Source organism: Mya arenaria, chromosome 10 (genome assembly GCF_026914265.1).
Source record: "Mya arenaria isolate MELC-2E11 chromosome 10, ASM2691426v1".
NCBI lineage: Eukaryota > Metazoa > Mollusca > Bivalvia > Myida > Myidae > Mya > Mya arenaria.
This window is the reverse complement of record NC_069131.1, coordinates 27456595-27472353: the sequence shown is the minus strand read 5'-3', so window position 1 is coordinate 27472353 and position 15759 is coordinate 27456595. Positions and strand designations below refer to the sequence as shown.

General features: G+C 36.4%; 1 protein-coding gene across 2 annotated transcripts; it reads left to right on the top strand.

Annotated features, from left to right (window-relative positions):
* Positions 1-1628: 1628 nt before the first annotated feature.
* On the top strand, positions 1629-15052 carry LOC128205350 (baculoviral IAP repeat-containing protein 3-like). Of its 2 annotated transcripts, none has more exons than XM_052906921.1 (8): positions 1629-1793; positions 5036-5453; positions 5874-6158; positions 7437-7573; positions 8784-8838; positions 9122-9250; positions 13173-13259; positions 14427-15052. In XM_052906921.1, the coding sequence occupies exons 2-8, from the start codon at positions 5093-5095 to the stop codon at positions 14636-14638; spliced, it is 1266 nt and encodes a 421-aa protein (XP_052762881.1). In that variant the 5' UTR covers positions 1629-1793; positions 5036-5092; the 3' UTR covers positions 14639-15052. The 2 variants fall into 2 exon arrangements, with proteins under 2 accessions (XP_052762881.1, XP_052762882.1); XM_052906922.1 differs by having other exon boundaries at positions 1630-1793; positions 14430-15052.
* The last annotated feature ends 707 nt before the right edge of the window (positions 15053-15759 follow it).

The window sequence follows — 15759 nt, the reverse complement described above, 5'->3', positions numbered from 1 at the left end:
TTAGGATTTGGCCGGCGTGAGGAAGTTTTTTGAAACAAATAGAATCACAAACCCCAGTCAAACTTATCAACTTTCGGCTCAAAATGTTATGACTCATGTATATTTAATAAAATGATACCGGGGAGCTCTTTATCTGTGGATGTCGAAAATCTGCTTAAAGGGGCTATACTCCGTATGATAAAATAGCTGGAAAAAAAGAGAAAATTTTCGAAAACTGACATAAACTTGGCATCGATGTGTACAATGCATTGAAACTTACTAACTGAAGAACCCGGTCTCCGACACAGTTTTTTTTTACATTTTGGTACTTTTTTTACAATTATGATAAAGCGTAACACAGTCCATTAGATAATTGTCCTGAGATTCGTTACAGAAGAAAACTTTTTTGGTGCGAATCTGGTGTACAGTCCCTTTAAGGGTTCATTGTACTTTGCGCTCATTATAAATAGATAAATGAAGGGTCTTTGCATTGATACAAACAGCTTAGTTCCTTCATTCACAGCAACATATAATTGATTAACGCAAGATTAGCAGCATCAGTAGAAGTTATATGATAGTTAGTAGAAGGAATAGTAGTAGCTGTTGTTGTAGAAGTGGCAACAACAACAACAATTCAGCAGGAGCGGCAGTAGTTTTAGGGGTATCATCATCATCATCATTATCATCATCATTATCATCATCATCATCATCATCATCATCATCATCATCATCATCATCATCGGTGGTGGTGGTTGTGGTGGTGCTGACGGTGGTGTTGTGGCGGTGGTGTTGACATTGGCAATAGCAGAAGCAGTAGTGGCAGTATCAACAACAATAGCTGCAGCATTACCACCTGTAATACTAAGACTTAAGAGCACACATATTAAATGACCAACATAGTCGACACCATGATGAAAAAGTATAATGAAATATCATTTATAACATTACGTGGTATATACATGCATTTACAGCTCAAAATGATATCAGATTTTGGTTTAGAATTGATGATTAAACATACCGCTTACGAAAAAAGGATTAAATTTGGTTAACCGACCAAACCACGAAAACTAAACAAAGCTATGAGGTGTACTTTTAAATATAAGCTAATGAGACAAAATAGATGAAAAAAAATTCACAAATATTAATATCGACGAGAATGTCCTTGAATATTCAAAGGTTTTTTTATTGTAAAACAAAAATCTTTCGAATATGGTTGGTAATTATTTCCACAAAGTGATCCCAAAGAGAAACATAATAATTTTGATATTAGAATAAGCTATATGGACAATATCATTATTATTAACACTATATTCTCGAAATATATTACATGTCACTGTTGGTTTTGCTCTTTCTGCCGTTTCTCCATTATAAACCAAAAGTAGAATAGGTTATTAAGATATCCACTATTTATACGTATATGTTACTATCGGGTGGAGGGCAGTGTGTGTGTCCGCCAAATATTGACCCGATTAACTTTTCATTTCAATATGGTAGAAAAACATACATACATTATAGCCAAAATGAGCAATTATGGACTAAACTGAACTCAAGTTTTACCACGTTTTATTGTGTGTGTTGTTTTTTTTTCGCTTAAGTGAACAGCACACACAATACACACGATCTCTTACAACTTATTGAGCCACATGGTTTACCTATAATTGCGTGCAGTCTATTTTTAGATTTTAAAACGCATATAATTATACATGTATAGGAATCCCAATACGTGGAAAATCTCCAATTTGAAGTCATTCGTATATTATTAAATTAAAACATTCTAAAGGAGTGATATCTGAAGTGGAATATGCTTCGACAAGGTAAGAATTATTTGATATTTTCTTCTATGTTCGTTCCCTGCGAGAAAAGTTCAAGATCTAAAATTCGGTTTTAAAACTACTTTAAGTGCCTTCCATAGTGCATCCTCGTTTGAAGGACCAAAACAAAAAAAAATCATATTTGATTAAGTTTTGAGTTTCAATATTTAGCAAGCATAATACATATATCCGTTGCAACATGTGTAGCTATAATAAGGCGTTGAGCAAATTTTACAAAAGAAGATTTTATCAGATTTCCAATAAAACAAACGTTTAAGATTTTCTGGAAATGTCTTTATATAAAATGAATATGATTTGTGTCAAATTAGTCAGCGTTACCCAAAAAACAAAGTTTTAGGGCTTTGTGATCATTGCAGCTATATTAAAAACATATATTTGCACTTTTGAAACCAGGAAATGAATTAAAGTTTGCATTATTTTATTGTATATCTTTCTTATATCAAAGATGTCATCAAACAAACGCAAGAGTGTCTGGGTTAGGAAGTCTGTGGCATTTTGACACAAACAACGAGGTTATATTGACGGCAGACATTTTCGAAAAAAGTGCAAATGCCTCTGATCCAAAACCTAAAATCTTATTTCTTAAAATCATGTCAACTCCTTACTACCCAAGAACATGTAACAACGGAAGTATGATTTACACCTGAAAAAGATCGTTCCTCAAAACTAAATAAAATATGAACTTTTAAAACTTTTTAACTTTTGGCCTTCCCCACCCACTTTTGCCCTTAAGACTAAAGAACACTCATGTTCCGGAATAAATCTGGATTCAAGAATTTGAGCTGTTATTGAACAATGGTTTAAGAAAAATAATCTTGAACAAGGATTATTTTGTGCTTGCAATGTTTTAAATAACTGGTTAAGCTGAAGAACCTTGGTTCAAGAACTTCTATAAAAAAAACAATGTACAAGAGTTAGTCTGCGGACTGAAGAATTGAGAATTTCAATTAAAGCAATTATTTAGAATGTGAACACTTTATTCAATCAATTAAAGACAAGGGAAAATATCATAGCAATTACAATCACTATAGAAGGCACACAATTCACAAATATTTTCCTTAATGAACTTGTACTAAGTCTTATAAATTCAATACCAAGAAAACAAAGTATAGGACGTTAACAAAAAATCTATTAATAATATCTATGCAATCTTTGTACTTCCACTAATTCTTATTAATTCAATACCAAGAAAATTAAGTATCGGAAGTTACACAATTCCCAAATAATTTTCTTCTTAAACTTTGATAGGAAGTCAATACAAAAAAGGAGTACAGGAAGTCTGTTCTTCAAACGTTAATTGTCATCCATCGTTAATTACCTCAATTAGAATCACACACTTATCGAGGGGTGAATGTGAAAAGGTTCTAAGTGACATTAAATAAAGAAGAAGATAAAACCTTTTCGCTTTCACCCCTCGATATGGATGTATTGTGGTTTTAAAGTAGCACTTTCACAAATTGTCAGTTTTGACTCTTTGAAAAGTATTGGTCTCAGAATGGGCTGATTTGGGAATCAATGCCTTCAAATCAGTCATAAAAGGTCTGATCTGTTTGGTATACTGCCGAAAATGTCATTTTTCTTAAAGCGTTAGTAACGCTTTTAGCATAAAACATCTATTTCCGAGTGTACATATGATTAACTGAGATCTGATATTTTGTAAGAATTTATATATAACTGATTTCCAGACATTTACGCAAAAATTGGCTCATTAAAAGACACAAAAAATATAAAAAAAAGTTTTCAAAACGATCAATCTTTGAGACTGCAGCTTTAAACATTATCGATTTGTTTAATTTATTATTTATTGTTAGTTCGCTTAGTGTACAGGATCAGGCTATAGCCAATGGGGTCGCCGGACGGATTTAGATTTAATCATTTAGAAGAGCTCTATGAACCAACAATCCAAAAAGAAGACTATAACCGCCAAATGTCCATTTATTAACGAAAACAACCGCGCAAATTTATTGGTTTTATTAATAGATTGAGTCAGAAACTCGCGCATGCGCATCGGCTAGAATAAAGGTAACTCTTACTGAACACAAAGAAATGAATTTTCTTCTAGACGATAAATTGGCGCCCGGCTATGAAAAATAAGCACTTTCTTTTACTTATTTTCTTCCTGTTTCATTTAAATGAGAATCATTATTTATTTAGAAAAGAGCTTTAATTTAACGTTTTGGTACTTATTTTATTGATTTACGATATATATCTTTGAGAACCCGGGGCTGATATATTTTGCAATGTTATCAGCAAAGCTATTGCGATTTTAATTCTTAAGTAATTTGCATAGTACACGGGTTTACTGTAATTTCTTTGGCATGCGCATTTCTTGTATTAGTTTTCATTCTTGTAGATTCGGCCAGTAGTAATGTTCAAATGGTGTAATGGTTTATCCAGACTATTATGTTTAACTCGGTTGACTTTAGTGATTAAAAAAAGAGTTTGTGGCCACGTAGCTATTAATTTAAACCATATATCCAGACTATTAGGTTTTACTCGGTTGACTTCAGTGATTAAAAAAAAAGAGATTGTGGCCACGTAGCTATTAATTTAAACCCCCATTTATAATGGCTTAAATCAATTTAACTGTACATACATCATATTCTTTTGTTTGTTTTGATCAAAACAGTCAAATGCGCAGTCACGTCCTTATGGTCATCACCTACTCGTGATCAGGCGTGACGAGCAGGGAATGTTTCTGAGACCTTGTACGGATATAGCTGGATTTCAAATGTTTTTTGTGTACACGTTTACACTAAACATTATATTTAGTAATAATTAAATAACGTTGTTTTCAAATAAAAGAAAAAAAATGTAATGACGTCACATTAGTTTCATCATCATCATTACCTGATTTGTGTGACGACAGTAAACACTGCCCGGAAATGGAATGTAACCACTGTGGAGTTTGTACCTAGGGATAATAAGCATTATTTTGAGATTGTGCGTGCTTAATGACGCTTATTTAAATATGTTTATCAGATAAGCTTATGGGATCCCCTTTTTCATATGATGACAGAATCACTAAATTTTGACCTTTGGAAGCAAAAATTTGTTAATGTGTATCTTACATTATATGAAACGCGTATTTTATAAAGTCTTCTACGTACTGTAAAAAAACGTCTATATTCCTAGACTAGGCATTATTCGAACTGTTTGGATATCATCTACTTAAAATTGAAAAATGTGCAAATAATTCAAGGAATGTATTTTTAATTTTGCAGATCAACCCAAACTCGATTTAACGTTATCGGTTTATTGAAGAAAAAGTTTAATGGATAATGTTTTCTGGAAAAACACATTCGCCAGAGCATCTGACAGCAGCATCGTCGTCCTATTCAAGCAGCAGTAGATCTACGTCACACAATGGTAGATTTGACCATACAGCAAAACCCACCAGTCTCGTGCCACAAGGAGGATTCGCATACCAGGCTCATGAGGCGGGCCAGTACAAATCATTGCCCGTAACCTCAGCTCAGATCAAGAACATCCAATATACAACATTCTCTGCCCCTCTTTCGGGGCCTAAGCAAACTGGCTTATCTGTTCAACTTAAACATATCAGAAGTATTGTGACAGGTATCAACACACTCGCGGTGCAGCCTACGGAAGACCCTCATAATCAGTCTTGGGAACAGCTAGGTACGTTATTGAACAGCGGTGGTATTCAATATGCGACTTTAGCCATTATCATGGTCATTGACTCCATTCACTCTATTGGTCAGTAATTAATAACAAGTAATCCGATTAGCTTAATCGTTCTTAGATCCAATTAAGACCAATATTGAATTCCAGCCCAGGCCGGAATTCGACACTAAACTGAATGGAATTTACCCATGCATTTAAATAAGTAAATCTCTTCCAATATTTCTTCTGTAAACATACATCGTTCGTGCCACAAGTATATACCATTGCTAGATATAATTTGATAATGATAAATGTAATACATGTGAAACTAGATATGCTTAGAATGTATTCTGGTTGGTTTCTACATGGCAATTGATTAAATTGACTCGTTTTATTCATTAACTTAAGCTTATGTGACTTTACATAATATTTCAGCATCTGTAGTAGCAAACGGCAGGCGTGCAGTTCCAAAAACGCACAGTCGAATTCATAAACCTTCATCAACTGCAACAAACAGTGCTACAGCACAAAGTTCTTCCTCGAACTCCCCCGTGAACTCAATAAATGGTCCAAAATATCCAAAATACACGACAAAATCTTCTCGACTGGACAGTTTTAAGGGATGTCAAAGCATCGCTGTTTCTACAATCGTCTTATCGGAAGCAGGATTATTTTACACGGGGGTAGAGGACTGTACGCGTTGTTTTCAATGTGGAATTGGTGAGTATATATATATAGTCCGGGTTCCAAGGCTTAAACTATGAAAAATAAGGAAATTAACTGCACCCCTATGCTATACAATTATTTGATATCATATTGAAGGTTAAAGTTTGTAGATTAGAAAAAGTGAGTTTGACCTCTTAGCGGCTCTTGCGTAAAGGAGATATCCAAGATAGCGCCCAAGAAGGCCGCCTTAAATGGCCATTTCAGTAAAAGTTCAATGCTCGGATTAGCTATCATTGATTCTAGGATCGAAAATTCAAAAGAGCTTCCAAATAAGATTATTGTGGTATATGATATACACTTCTTGTTAAGATTAACTCAAACGGAATTTAACAAAAAAAAAAAAACGGTTTTAGAGTTAAAATACGACCTATATGATATACATCATTCCAATCGGTGAAAATTCTTTTGTAGAAGATATTTGAAGATTATAAGAATAGGCTGGAAAGCACTATAAACCACAACATTCATAATGCATGTCTTTGGTAAAAGTCTTATTATAAAACGACAAATTATTTACTTTAAAATTAGCTGTGATGAATGAATATTGTGCCTACATGAGATAATGAACGAATGTTTATTTCACAGTGTTAATACATGTTTATCATTGGTTAGTTTATGAATCACGCTGTTTTAATGAAAACATACACAAGTAAATTGGATCTGCTCGAAATTACTCACGATTATTTTCAACTGAAACCACCGTTCACACACTGGTTAACATACGTCACAACGTTGCGATTTCATATGATCCTTATTCCTAGTGGCACTTCATCAATCGCAAAATGGAAAAGCCATAATGCACCAGTCAATTGTAACCACGCCCCCCCCCCCCACCCTAAGGTTCGGGGTTATAGCGGGGATAGCGGGGGAAATGGGCCATGTTTTTATCTTCCAGGTGGCCCCATAGTACCGGGTGAATGCGTTGGTTTTGTCTTCGTGCCAACTATAACGGGGAATGGGCCATTTCTAGGGTCACCGGGATGCGAGGGCATTTGGCGGGGATTTTACCATCAGTTCGTGCCCGCAGGGTGGGAGTTTTACCCGGGCTTGGCTGGACCGTAAGTCAAAGTCCCCGATATTTCCCGGCCCGAGGAGGGGGGGGGGGGCGTGGTTACAATTGACTGGTGCAAAAAGACATATAAAACACGTTTTTGGTCTGATGTGATTAAAGATTTTGTTACATTTACGTCGAAACTTTTGCATCTGTAGATTACATTATAAATATTTGCATTTTAAATATATCAGTATAATTATGTTTTGTTTTATTTACAGGATTACGACATTGGTCAAAGAACGACGATCCTTGGACCGAGCATGCGCGGTTTTCGCTTGATTGTGATCACGTGGTGTCTGTTAAAGGGAGGGAATTCATTAACCTGGTCAAACTTGCTCTTGAACTGACTACAGAGGTAACTATAGGTTAAAGATCACTAAATGAATAACATTTTTACTCTGTAACGAATTGACCAACGTGCACGCGAAATAACACAGGTCTCTAGGTTTTTACTAGAACTGTATATTGTAAGAAGGCTCCACATGTGTACTAAATGTTAAACATGACAGAGAATGTAACGCTTTTTATAAGACAATTAAAATGGTTGAGCGTAACCAATATATGTTTGATAAAGTGCTGCAGATATGAAGAGTTGGTATACCCATTTCGAGAAAAATGTTTGGAAATAAAAGTATACGGTATTACCGTGCTTTGGTTTATATACTGAATTGATGTCATAGAAGAAAAAAGAACATACATACAGTCAAAACTCGCTATAATGAACTATTTTTTCTCGATGTTCCGGTTATGTCGAACTTCTTTCAGATATTTTAGGTTGAGTTAGAGTTAGAGATATTTTATATTTTGGTTATATCGAATTCTCGTTATCTCGAATATTTCCCGAGGTCCCTGAGACTTCGGCATAGCGAGTTTTGACTGTATACACATGAGTATTTACTTCGATACGGAGAAATAAGTATTTTTTTCATCATTGCTTCTGGAGATTTTTCCATAAAGAATGTTTATGATTGCGAAACAATGTTCATGGTTGAAGACACTACAGTATGTATTCAATGATGATCAATCTTGATTTCTTTAGTTATTAATTAGAAATTAACCACCCGCTTTGGCATGATGTCTTTTCGAACCTAACATTACTGGAGCTGTTATAGAATAGAACAAAATTATTCCTTCCTATCATTTTAAAAATACAGTCCAACCTCGTTGGCTCGATCTCGCTTGGCTCGAAATCCTCGTTTGCTCGAACTAGATGTAAAGGAACGATTCTTAATACTGAGGGTAAACAATACCGCTTGGCTCGAATTTTCGAGGCTCGAGGTATTTTAGCCTGTCCCTCGGAGTTCGAGCCAACGGGGTTCGACTGTATGTGTATTTAGTCATTTTATCTATATTTTATGTTGTTAAATAAGCTGTTCATGCATTTTCTGCATCTTCTACACAGTTACATTGATACACCGCAACATGTCGAAATCGTATTACAGAAATATTTAAAGAAACATATACTTATAATTGAGTCATATATACGTAACCATATATATAGACAATGACATTTGTTATATGACGTATTTTATTCGCATTTGTTCTCAATGCTGTCTTTCTTTCAGAAAATAACAGGGGCAGGAAATACGTCCGACACATTTGCATCACCTACCAATAACGGTAATAACATTACATGGCTATATAAAGCATTTATTCCTAAGTATAAAGTAATACTTACGTAGATTGTGCCGTATATTACAATTACAATCGAAACCCTTTGGCTCGATATCCCAGGGACCGGCCAAAATACTTAGAGCCTCGCGTATATTGAGCCAAGCGAAAATGCTCACAATGAGTAGATAAAAAACCGGTCCGTTACATCCACCTCGAGCCAACGAGGTAATCGAGCCAAGCGATATCGAGTCAAGGGGGTTCTGACTATATATCCTCTTTTTTTATCTAGCTAGCCAAGAAGATTCAACAAACGAAATTGACAAATTGATGAAAACAGAAGCAGCTCAAAGTGTGTTGGAAAATGATTATAGTGAAGATTTGGTTAAAACGGCCATTGAAAATGTCCTGAGGTCCAAAGGTATTCACTTTTATTATTATTTGTGCATGCATTACTTACACATGCGATCAACGTTCTTTGTTTTAATGTCACTCTTAACTATTAAAGATACGTTGCAAAACTCAATAAGTGTACAATGAAACAAGTGTTGCATCACAACAGTGTGTAATTTGTCGAAGGCGTAGTTTTGTAGCAGTGTGTGATTCATTGAAAGCGTGGTCTTGCAACAGTAGCGAGATCTTGCAATAGTAGCGTAGTCTTGCAATAGTGTGTTATACAAAAAGGGTGACGTATTGTAACAGTAGCGAAATATTGCAACAGTAGCGTGGTCTTGCAATAGTGTGGTATACAAAGAGGGTAAAGTCTTGTAACATTACCCAAATCTTGCAACAGTAGCGTGGTCTTGCAACAGTATGTGATACTTAGAAGGCGAAGTCTTGCAACAGTAGCGAAATCTTGCAACAGTAACGTCGTCTTGCAAAAGTGTGTTATACAAAAAAGGGTGAGGTCTTGTAACAGTACCGAAATCTTGCAACAGTAGCGTGGTCTTGCAACAGTGTGTGATACTTAGAAGGCGAAGTCTTGCAACAGTAGCGAAATCTTGCAACATTAGCGAAATCTTGCAACAGCGTGTGATTCATCGAATGCGTAGTTTTCCAACAGTGTCATCCATTAGTAACGTGATCTTGCAACAGCGGGTGACCCATTGAAATAATTATCTAGCAACAGTATGTTATTCATTGAGAGCGTGGTCTTGTAACAGTGTGAACTACATAGAAGGCGAAATCTTGCAACAGTAACGAAATCTTGCAGCAGTAACGTCTTCTTGCAAAAGTGTGTTATACAAAAAAGGGTGAGGTCTTGTAACAGTACCGAAATCTTGCAACAGTAGCGTGGTCTTGCAACAGTGTGTGATATTTAGAAGGCGAAGTCTTGCAACAGTAGCGAAATCTTGCAACATTAGCGAAATCTTGCAACAGCGTGTGATTCATCGAATGCGTAGTTTTCCAACAGTGTGATCCATTAGTAACGTGATCTTGCAACAGCGGATGACCCATTGAAATAATTATCTAGCAACAGTATGTTATTCATTGAGAGCGTGGTCTTGTAACAGTGTGAACTACATAGAAGGCGAAATCTTGCAACAGTAGCGTGGTCTTACAGCATTGTGTGACCCATTCAAAGCGTTGTGTAGCAAAATTATATGATCCATTGAAAGCGTTGTCTAGCATAATTGTGTGATCCATTGAAACCGTTGTCTAACATAATTGTGTGATCCATTGAAAGCGTTGCCTAGCAAAATTGTGTGATCCATTGAAATCGTTGTCTAACATAATTGTGTGATCCATTGAAAGCGTTGTCTAACATAATTGTGTGATCCATTCAAAGCGTTGTGTAGCAAAATATATGATCCATTGAAAGCGTTGTCTAACATAATTGTGTGATCCATTGAAAGCGTTGTCTAGCATAATTGTGTGATCCATTGAAAGCGTTGTCTAACATAATTGTGTGATCCATTGAAAGCGTTGTCTAGCATAATTGTGTGATCCATTTAAAGCGTTGTCTAACATTTTTGTGTGATCCATTGAAAGCGTTATGTAGCATAATTGTGTGATCCATTGAAAGCGTTGTCTAACATAATTGTGTGATCCATTGAAAGCGTTGTCTAACATAATTGTGTGATAGATTCAAAGCGTTGCCTAGCAAAATTGTGTTATCCATTTAAAGCGTTGTCTAACATTATTGTGTGATCCATTCAAAGCGTTGCCTAGCAAAATTGTGTTATCCATTTAAAGCGTTGTCTAACATTATTGTGTGATCCATTCAAAGCGTTGCCTAGCAAAATTGTGTTATCCATTTAAAGCGTTGTCTTACATTATTGTGTGATCCATTGAAAGCGTTGTCTAGCATAATTGTGTGATCCATTCAAAGCGTTGTCTAGCATAATTGTGTGATCCATTCAAAGCGTTGTCTAGCATAATTGTGTGATCCATTCAAAGCGTTGTCTAGCATAATTGTGTGATCCATTCAAAGCGTTGTCTAGCAACATTGTGTGATCCATTTAAAGCGTTGTCTAGCAACATTGTGTGATCCATTGAAATCGTTGTCTAGCAACATTGTGTGATCCATTGAGAGCGTTGTCTAGCAACATTGTGTGATCCATTGAAAGCGTTGTCTAGCAACATTGTGTGATCCATTGAAAGCGTTGTCTAGCAACATTGTGTGATCCATTGAAAGCGTTGTCTAGCAACATTGTGGAATCCATTGAAAGCGTTGTCTAGCAACATTGTGGAATCCATTGAAAGCGTTGTCTAGCAACATTGTGGAATCCATTGAAAGCGTTGTCTAGCAACATTGTGGAATCCATTGAAAGCGTTGTCTAGCAACATTGTGGAATCCATTGAAAGCGTAGCAACATTGTGGAATCCATTGAAAGCGTTGTCTAGCAACATTGTGGAATCCATTGAAAGCGTTGTCTAGCAACATTGTGGAATCCATTGAGAGCGTTGTCTAGCAACATTGTGGAATCCATTGAGAGCGTTGTCTAGCAACATTGTGGAATCCATTGAGAGCGTTGTCTAGCAACATTGTGGAATCCATTGAGAGCGTTGTCTAGCAACATTGTGAGATCCATTGAGAGCGTTGTCTAGCAACATTGTGGAATCCATTGAGAGCGTTGTCTAGCAACATTGTGGAATCCATTGAGAGCGTTGTCTAGCAACATTGTGGAATCCATTGAGAGCGTTGTCTAGCAACATTGTGGAATCCATTGAGAGCGTTGTCTAGCAACATTGTGAGATCCATTGAGAGCGTTGTCTAGCAACATTGTGAGATCCATTGAGAGCGTTGTCTAGCAACATTGTGGAATCCATTGAAAGCTTTGTCTAGCAACATTGTGGAATCCATTGAAAGCGTTGTCTAGCAACATTGTGGAATCCATTGAAAGCGTTGTCTAGCAACATTGTGGAATCCATTGAAAGCGTTGTCTAGCAGCATTGTGTTATCCATTGAAAGCGTTGTCTAGCAACATTGTGTTATCCATTGAAAGCGTTGTCTAGCAACATTGTGTGATCCATTGAGAGCGTTGTCTAGCAACATTGTGTGATCCATTGAGAGCGTTGTCTAGCAACATTGTGGAATCCATTGAAAGCGTTGCCTAGCAACGTTGTGTGATCCATTGAAAACGTAGTCTCGCAGCAGTGTTTGATTCATTGAGAGCGTTGCCTAGCAACAGTGAGTCAATCATTTAACGCGTGGTCTTGCAACAGAGAGAGATTCATTGAAAGCGTGGTTTTGCAACAGTTTGTGTTTCATTTAGGCGTAGAGTTGCAACAGTGTGTGAATTAGTGAAAGCTTTATTTTTTCTTTAGGAGACATAGACTGCCCTTTGTTTCATTTAAAATGGTGTAGACAAAAATATCTTTGTTTTTATTTTAAGCAAATTATTGCCTTTCGACGTAGCATTTATTACGTAATTTATCACGTGGTATACACACACTGACTAAACCACTTCCACCCTGGTGGGGATCGAAAAGGCAACCTCTTTGGTAAGAGACGAACACTTTTACCATTAAACCACCCCACCCTGGTGGGGATCGAACTGACAACCTCTTTGGTGAAAGGCGAACATGTATAACACTAAATCAATCTCACCCTCTATGAATAAGTTGAAGCGATCGGTTGTTTTAGTATTGATTTCTATCATCAAAACTGACTGCAAATATGCTAGCTTTGCCTCTTTGGTAAATGCTGAGGTACATTCCTAAGCGTTTGCCAGTCAGTCAAGCGGACTTTTTTTTATTTGAGTTACATTCAACGCGTTAGGATGGGCATTCAACTTGAGTCTAACTTGTGCTATTTATTAATGGAACGCGTATAAGAAGCGTAATTATTGTATAAAGAGTTGGACATGAACTGCAATCCATTAATTGCTTATTTTCAGGAGCAAACGCCATTACGGGGATGGATCTGATGCAGGAAATATTGACAATTGAAGAAGAAAGAGACTGTTTTGACGAAAAATCCGTGGGTAAGTTCGTTGGTGTAAAATATGTATTAGTTCGAAACATATTTGACGGCACTATCTGTGAAATTATATAGTCATTATAAGTATTGGTATGTTAAAGATGATTGTTTTCTCTCGGCATTGGTCGGTCATACCTATTATAATTATGTTCCTAAATTTAGAACTGGTGTTCACGGTATCCGCGTTTTTTAAAGTGTGTTTCATATATTCTTGCTAGCGCCTCGCAAGTTGAGCGAGTGCCCTCTAGTAAGCATCCTGTTCGTCCGCCCGTCCGTCCATTTTTAAAAAATATTTTATTAATAACTTATCAGAAGTTCACGATATCATATTATTACTTTCATAACTTTCTCAAATTAACAAAATGCGCTTTTGTGACAAGTAATGTCACTGACGCTTAAATATTGTCAGAGTTATGGCCCTTTGCATGCTTAGAAATTATGATATTTCTGGTTTGCTTAATATTTTGAAACCTGTTCATGATGTAAGGTTCAAGCCTTCGTAACTTGCGCACAGTAAAAATAAGTTATTTTATGACAAATTATGTAATTTATGCTTAAATATTATTAGAGTTAAGGCCCTTTGTATGTTTAAAATAATGACAAGTTTTATGGTTTTGATTATTACTTAAAACCCGTTCATGATATAAGGTTCAAACCTTCCTCATTTGCGCACAGTGAAATACGTATTTTTATGACAAGTTATGTCACTAATGCTAAAATATTGACAGAGTTATAGCCCTTTGCAGGCTTAAAAATTATGTTTATGGTTTTGTTATTTACTTAAAACCCGTTCATGATAAAAGATTCAAACCTTCTTTACTTGCTTACAACAATGCTGCAATTTTTTTATGGAAAGTTATGTTAAAAATGCTTAAATGTTGTCAGAGTTATGGCCCTTTGCACGCTTAGAAATTATTTCTATGGTTTTGTTATTTACCTGAAACCAGTTCATGATATAAGGTTCAAACTTTCTTTACTTGTTCACAGTTATAGTACGTTCTTTTATAACAAGTTATGTAACTTATGCTTAAATATTGCCACATTATATAAATTTATGGCCCTTTGTATACTTTGCGAATTATAATGGGCATTCAGAGTTGTCAATTTCTGCCTATGCAATTAAGTGTACGGATGTTCACATCAGCGTTTACTCATGTGTATTCTTCTTCAGCAGATAGACAAAATATGGTGGCAGAACTTTCCCGCGAAAACCAACACCTGCGGGCCAAAACTCTATGTTCCTATTGTAAGCGGCTTGAAGTCTCCCTCGTGTTTCTGCCATGTGGCCACCTCGTGTCCTGTAACACATGTGGGAACAGGCAGAGGTCATGTGTTACGTGTGGTTCAAATGTTAAGGGGACAGTTAGGACGTACAATGCTTGAACTATTCAGAATTCACATTTCATATATGTGCGCTATGGAAAATTGACGCTTTAAAGTGTTAATGTGGTCAGACGCCTTCCGTATTGTTGATGTACAAAGCTTATATATAGAGTAAAAGCGTTTCATTGTCATTATTTCATGAATTGAAAACAAGGATTGATTTATTTTGCTCCGTGTGTAAAACATCTAAGTCGAGGTTCCACTGGATGTTACGTTTTTATTATAGACATAATATAGTATTTGTGTTGCATTTTGTGTCACTTATCTGACTTTTTGTGTTGAATCATCGCCAAATATGCCATTATGAAAATGTATTATATATTGTAAATTCTGCCAACAATTCCGTTTAATGTTACTTTTGTAAAAAGCTAGTGTTTCTATTCTACAAACTTGTCAACGCCGCAATGCTAAACAATAAAGATGTGTTTAATGTTACAGTATTTATTTTTCGTTTATCATCTACAACCAAAACTATGAAGCATGGCCGTTAAAAATATGGCTCAGTATGTGTGCGTTATACTTAATGCGGTATATGAATATGGTACTCCGTGAATGAGTGACCATGACTTGCGGTAAAAGAGTAACCATGGCCTGCGTTAAATGAATGACATGGGTATGCGGTAAACGAGTAACCATGGCCTGCGTTAAATGAATGACATGGGTATGCGGTAAACGAGTAACCATGGCCTGCGTTAAATGAATGACATGGGTATGCGGTAAACGAGTAACCATGGCCTGCGTTAAATGAATGACATGGGTATGCGGTAAACGAGTAACCATGGCCTGCGTTAAATGAATGACATGGGTATGCGGTAAATGAGTGACCATGGCATGAGGTATATGCATGACCTGGGCATGCGTTAAATGAGAGATCATGACACGCGGTAATTGGGTGACCAGGGCACGCGGTAAATAAGTGTCAAGAGCAAGTGGTAAATGAGTGACCATGGCCTTAGGTAAATGAGTGCGTAGGGCATGCGGTGAATAGGTGACCAGGGCCTGAGGCGAATAAATGACCAGGGCATGCGGTGAATAGGAGACCAAGGCCTGCGGTAAATTAATGCCCAGGGCACATGGTAAATAGGTGACCAGGGCCTGCGGTAAATCAGTGACCAGGGCAT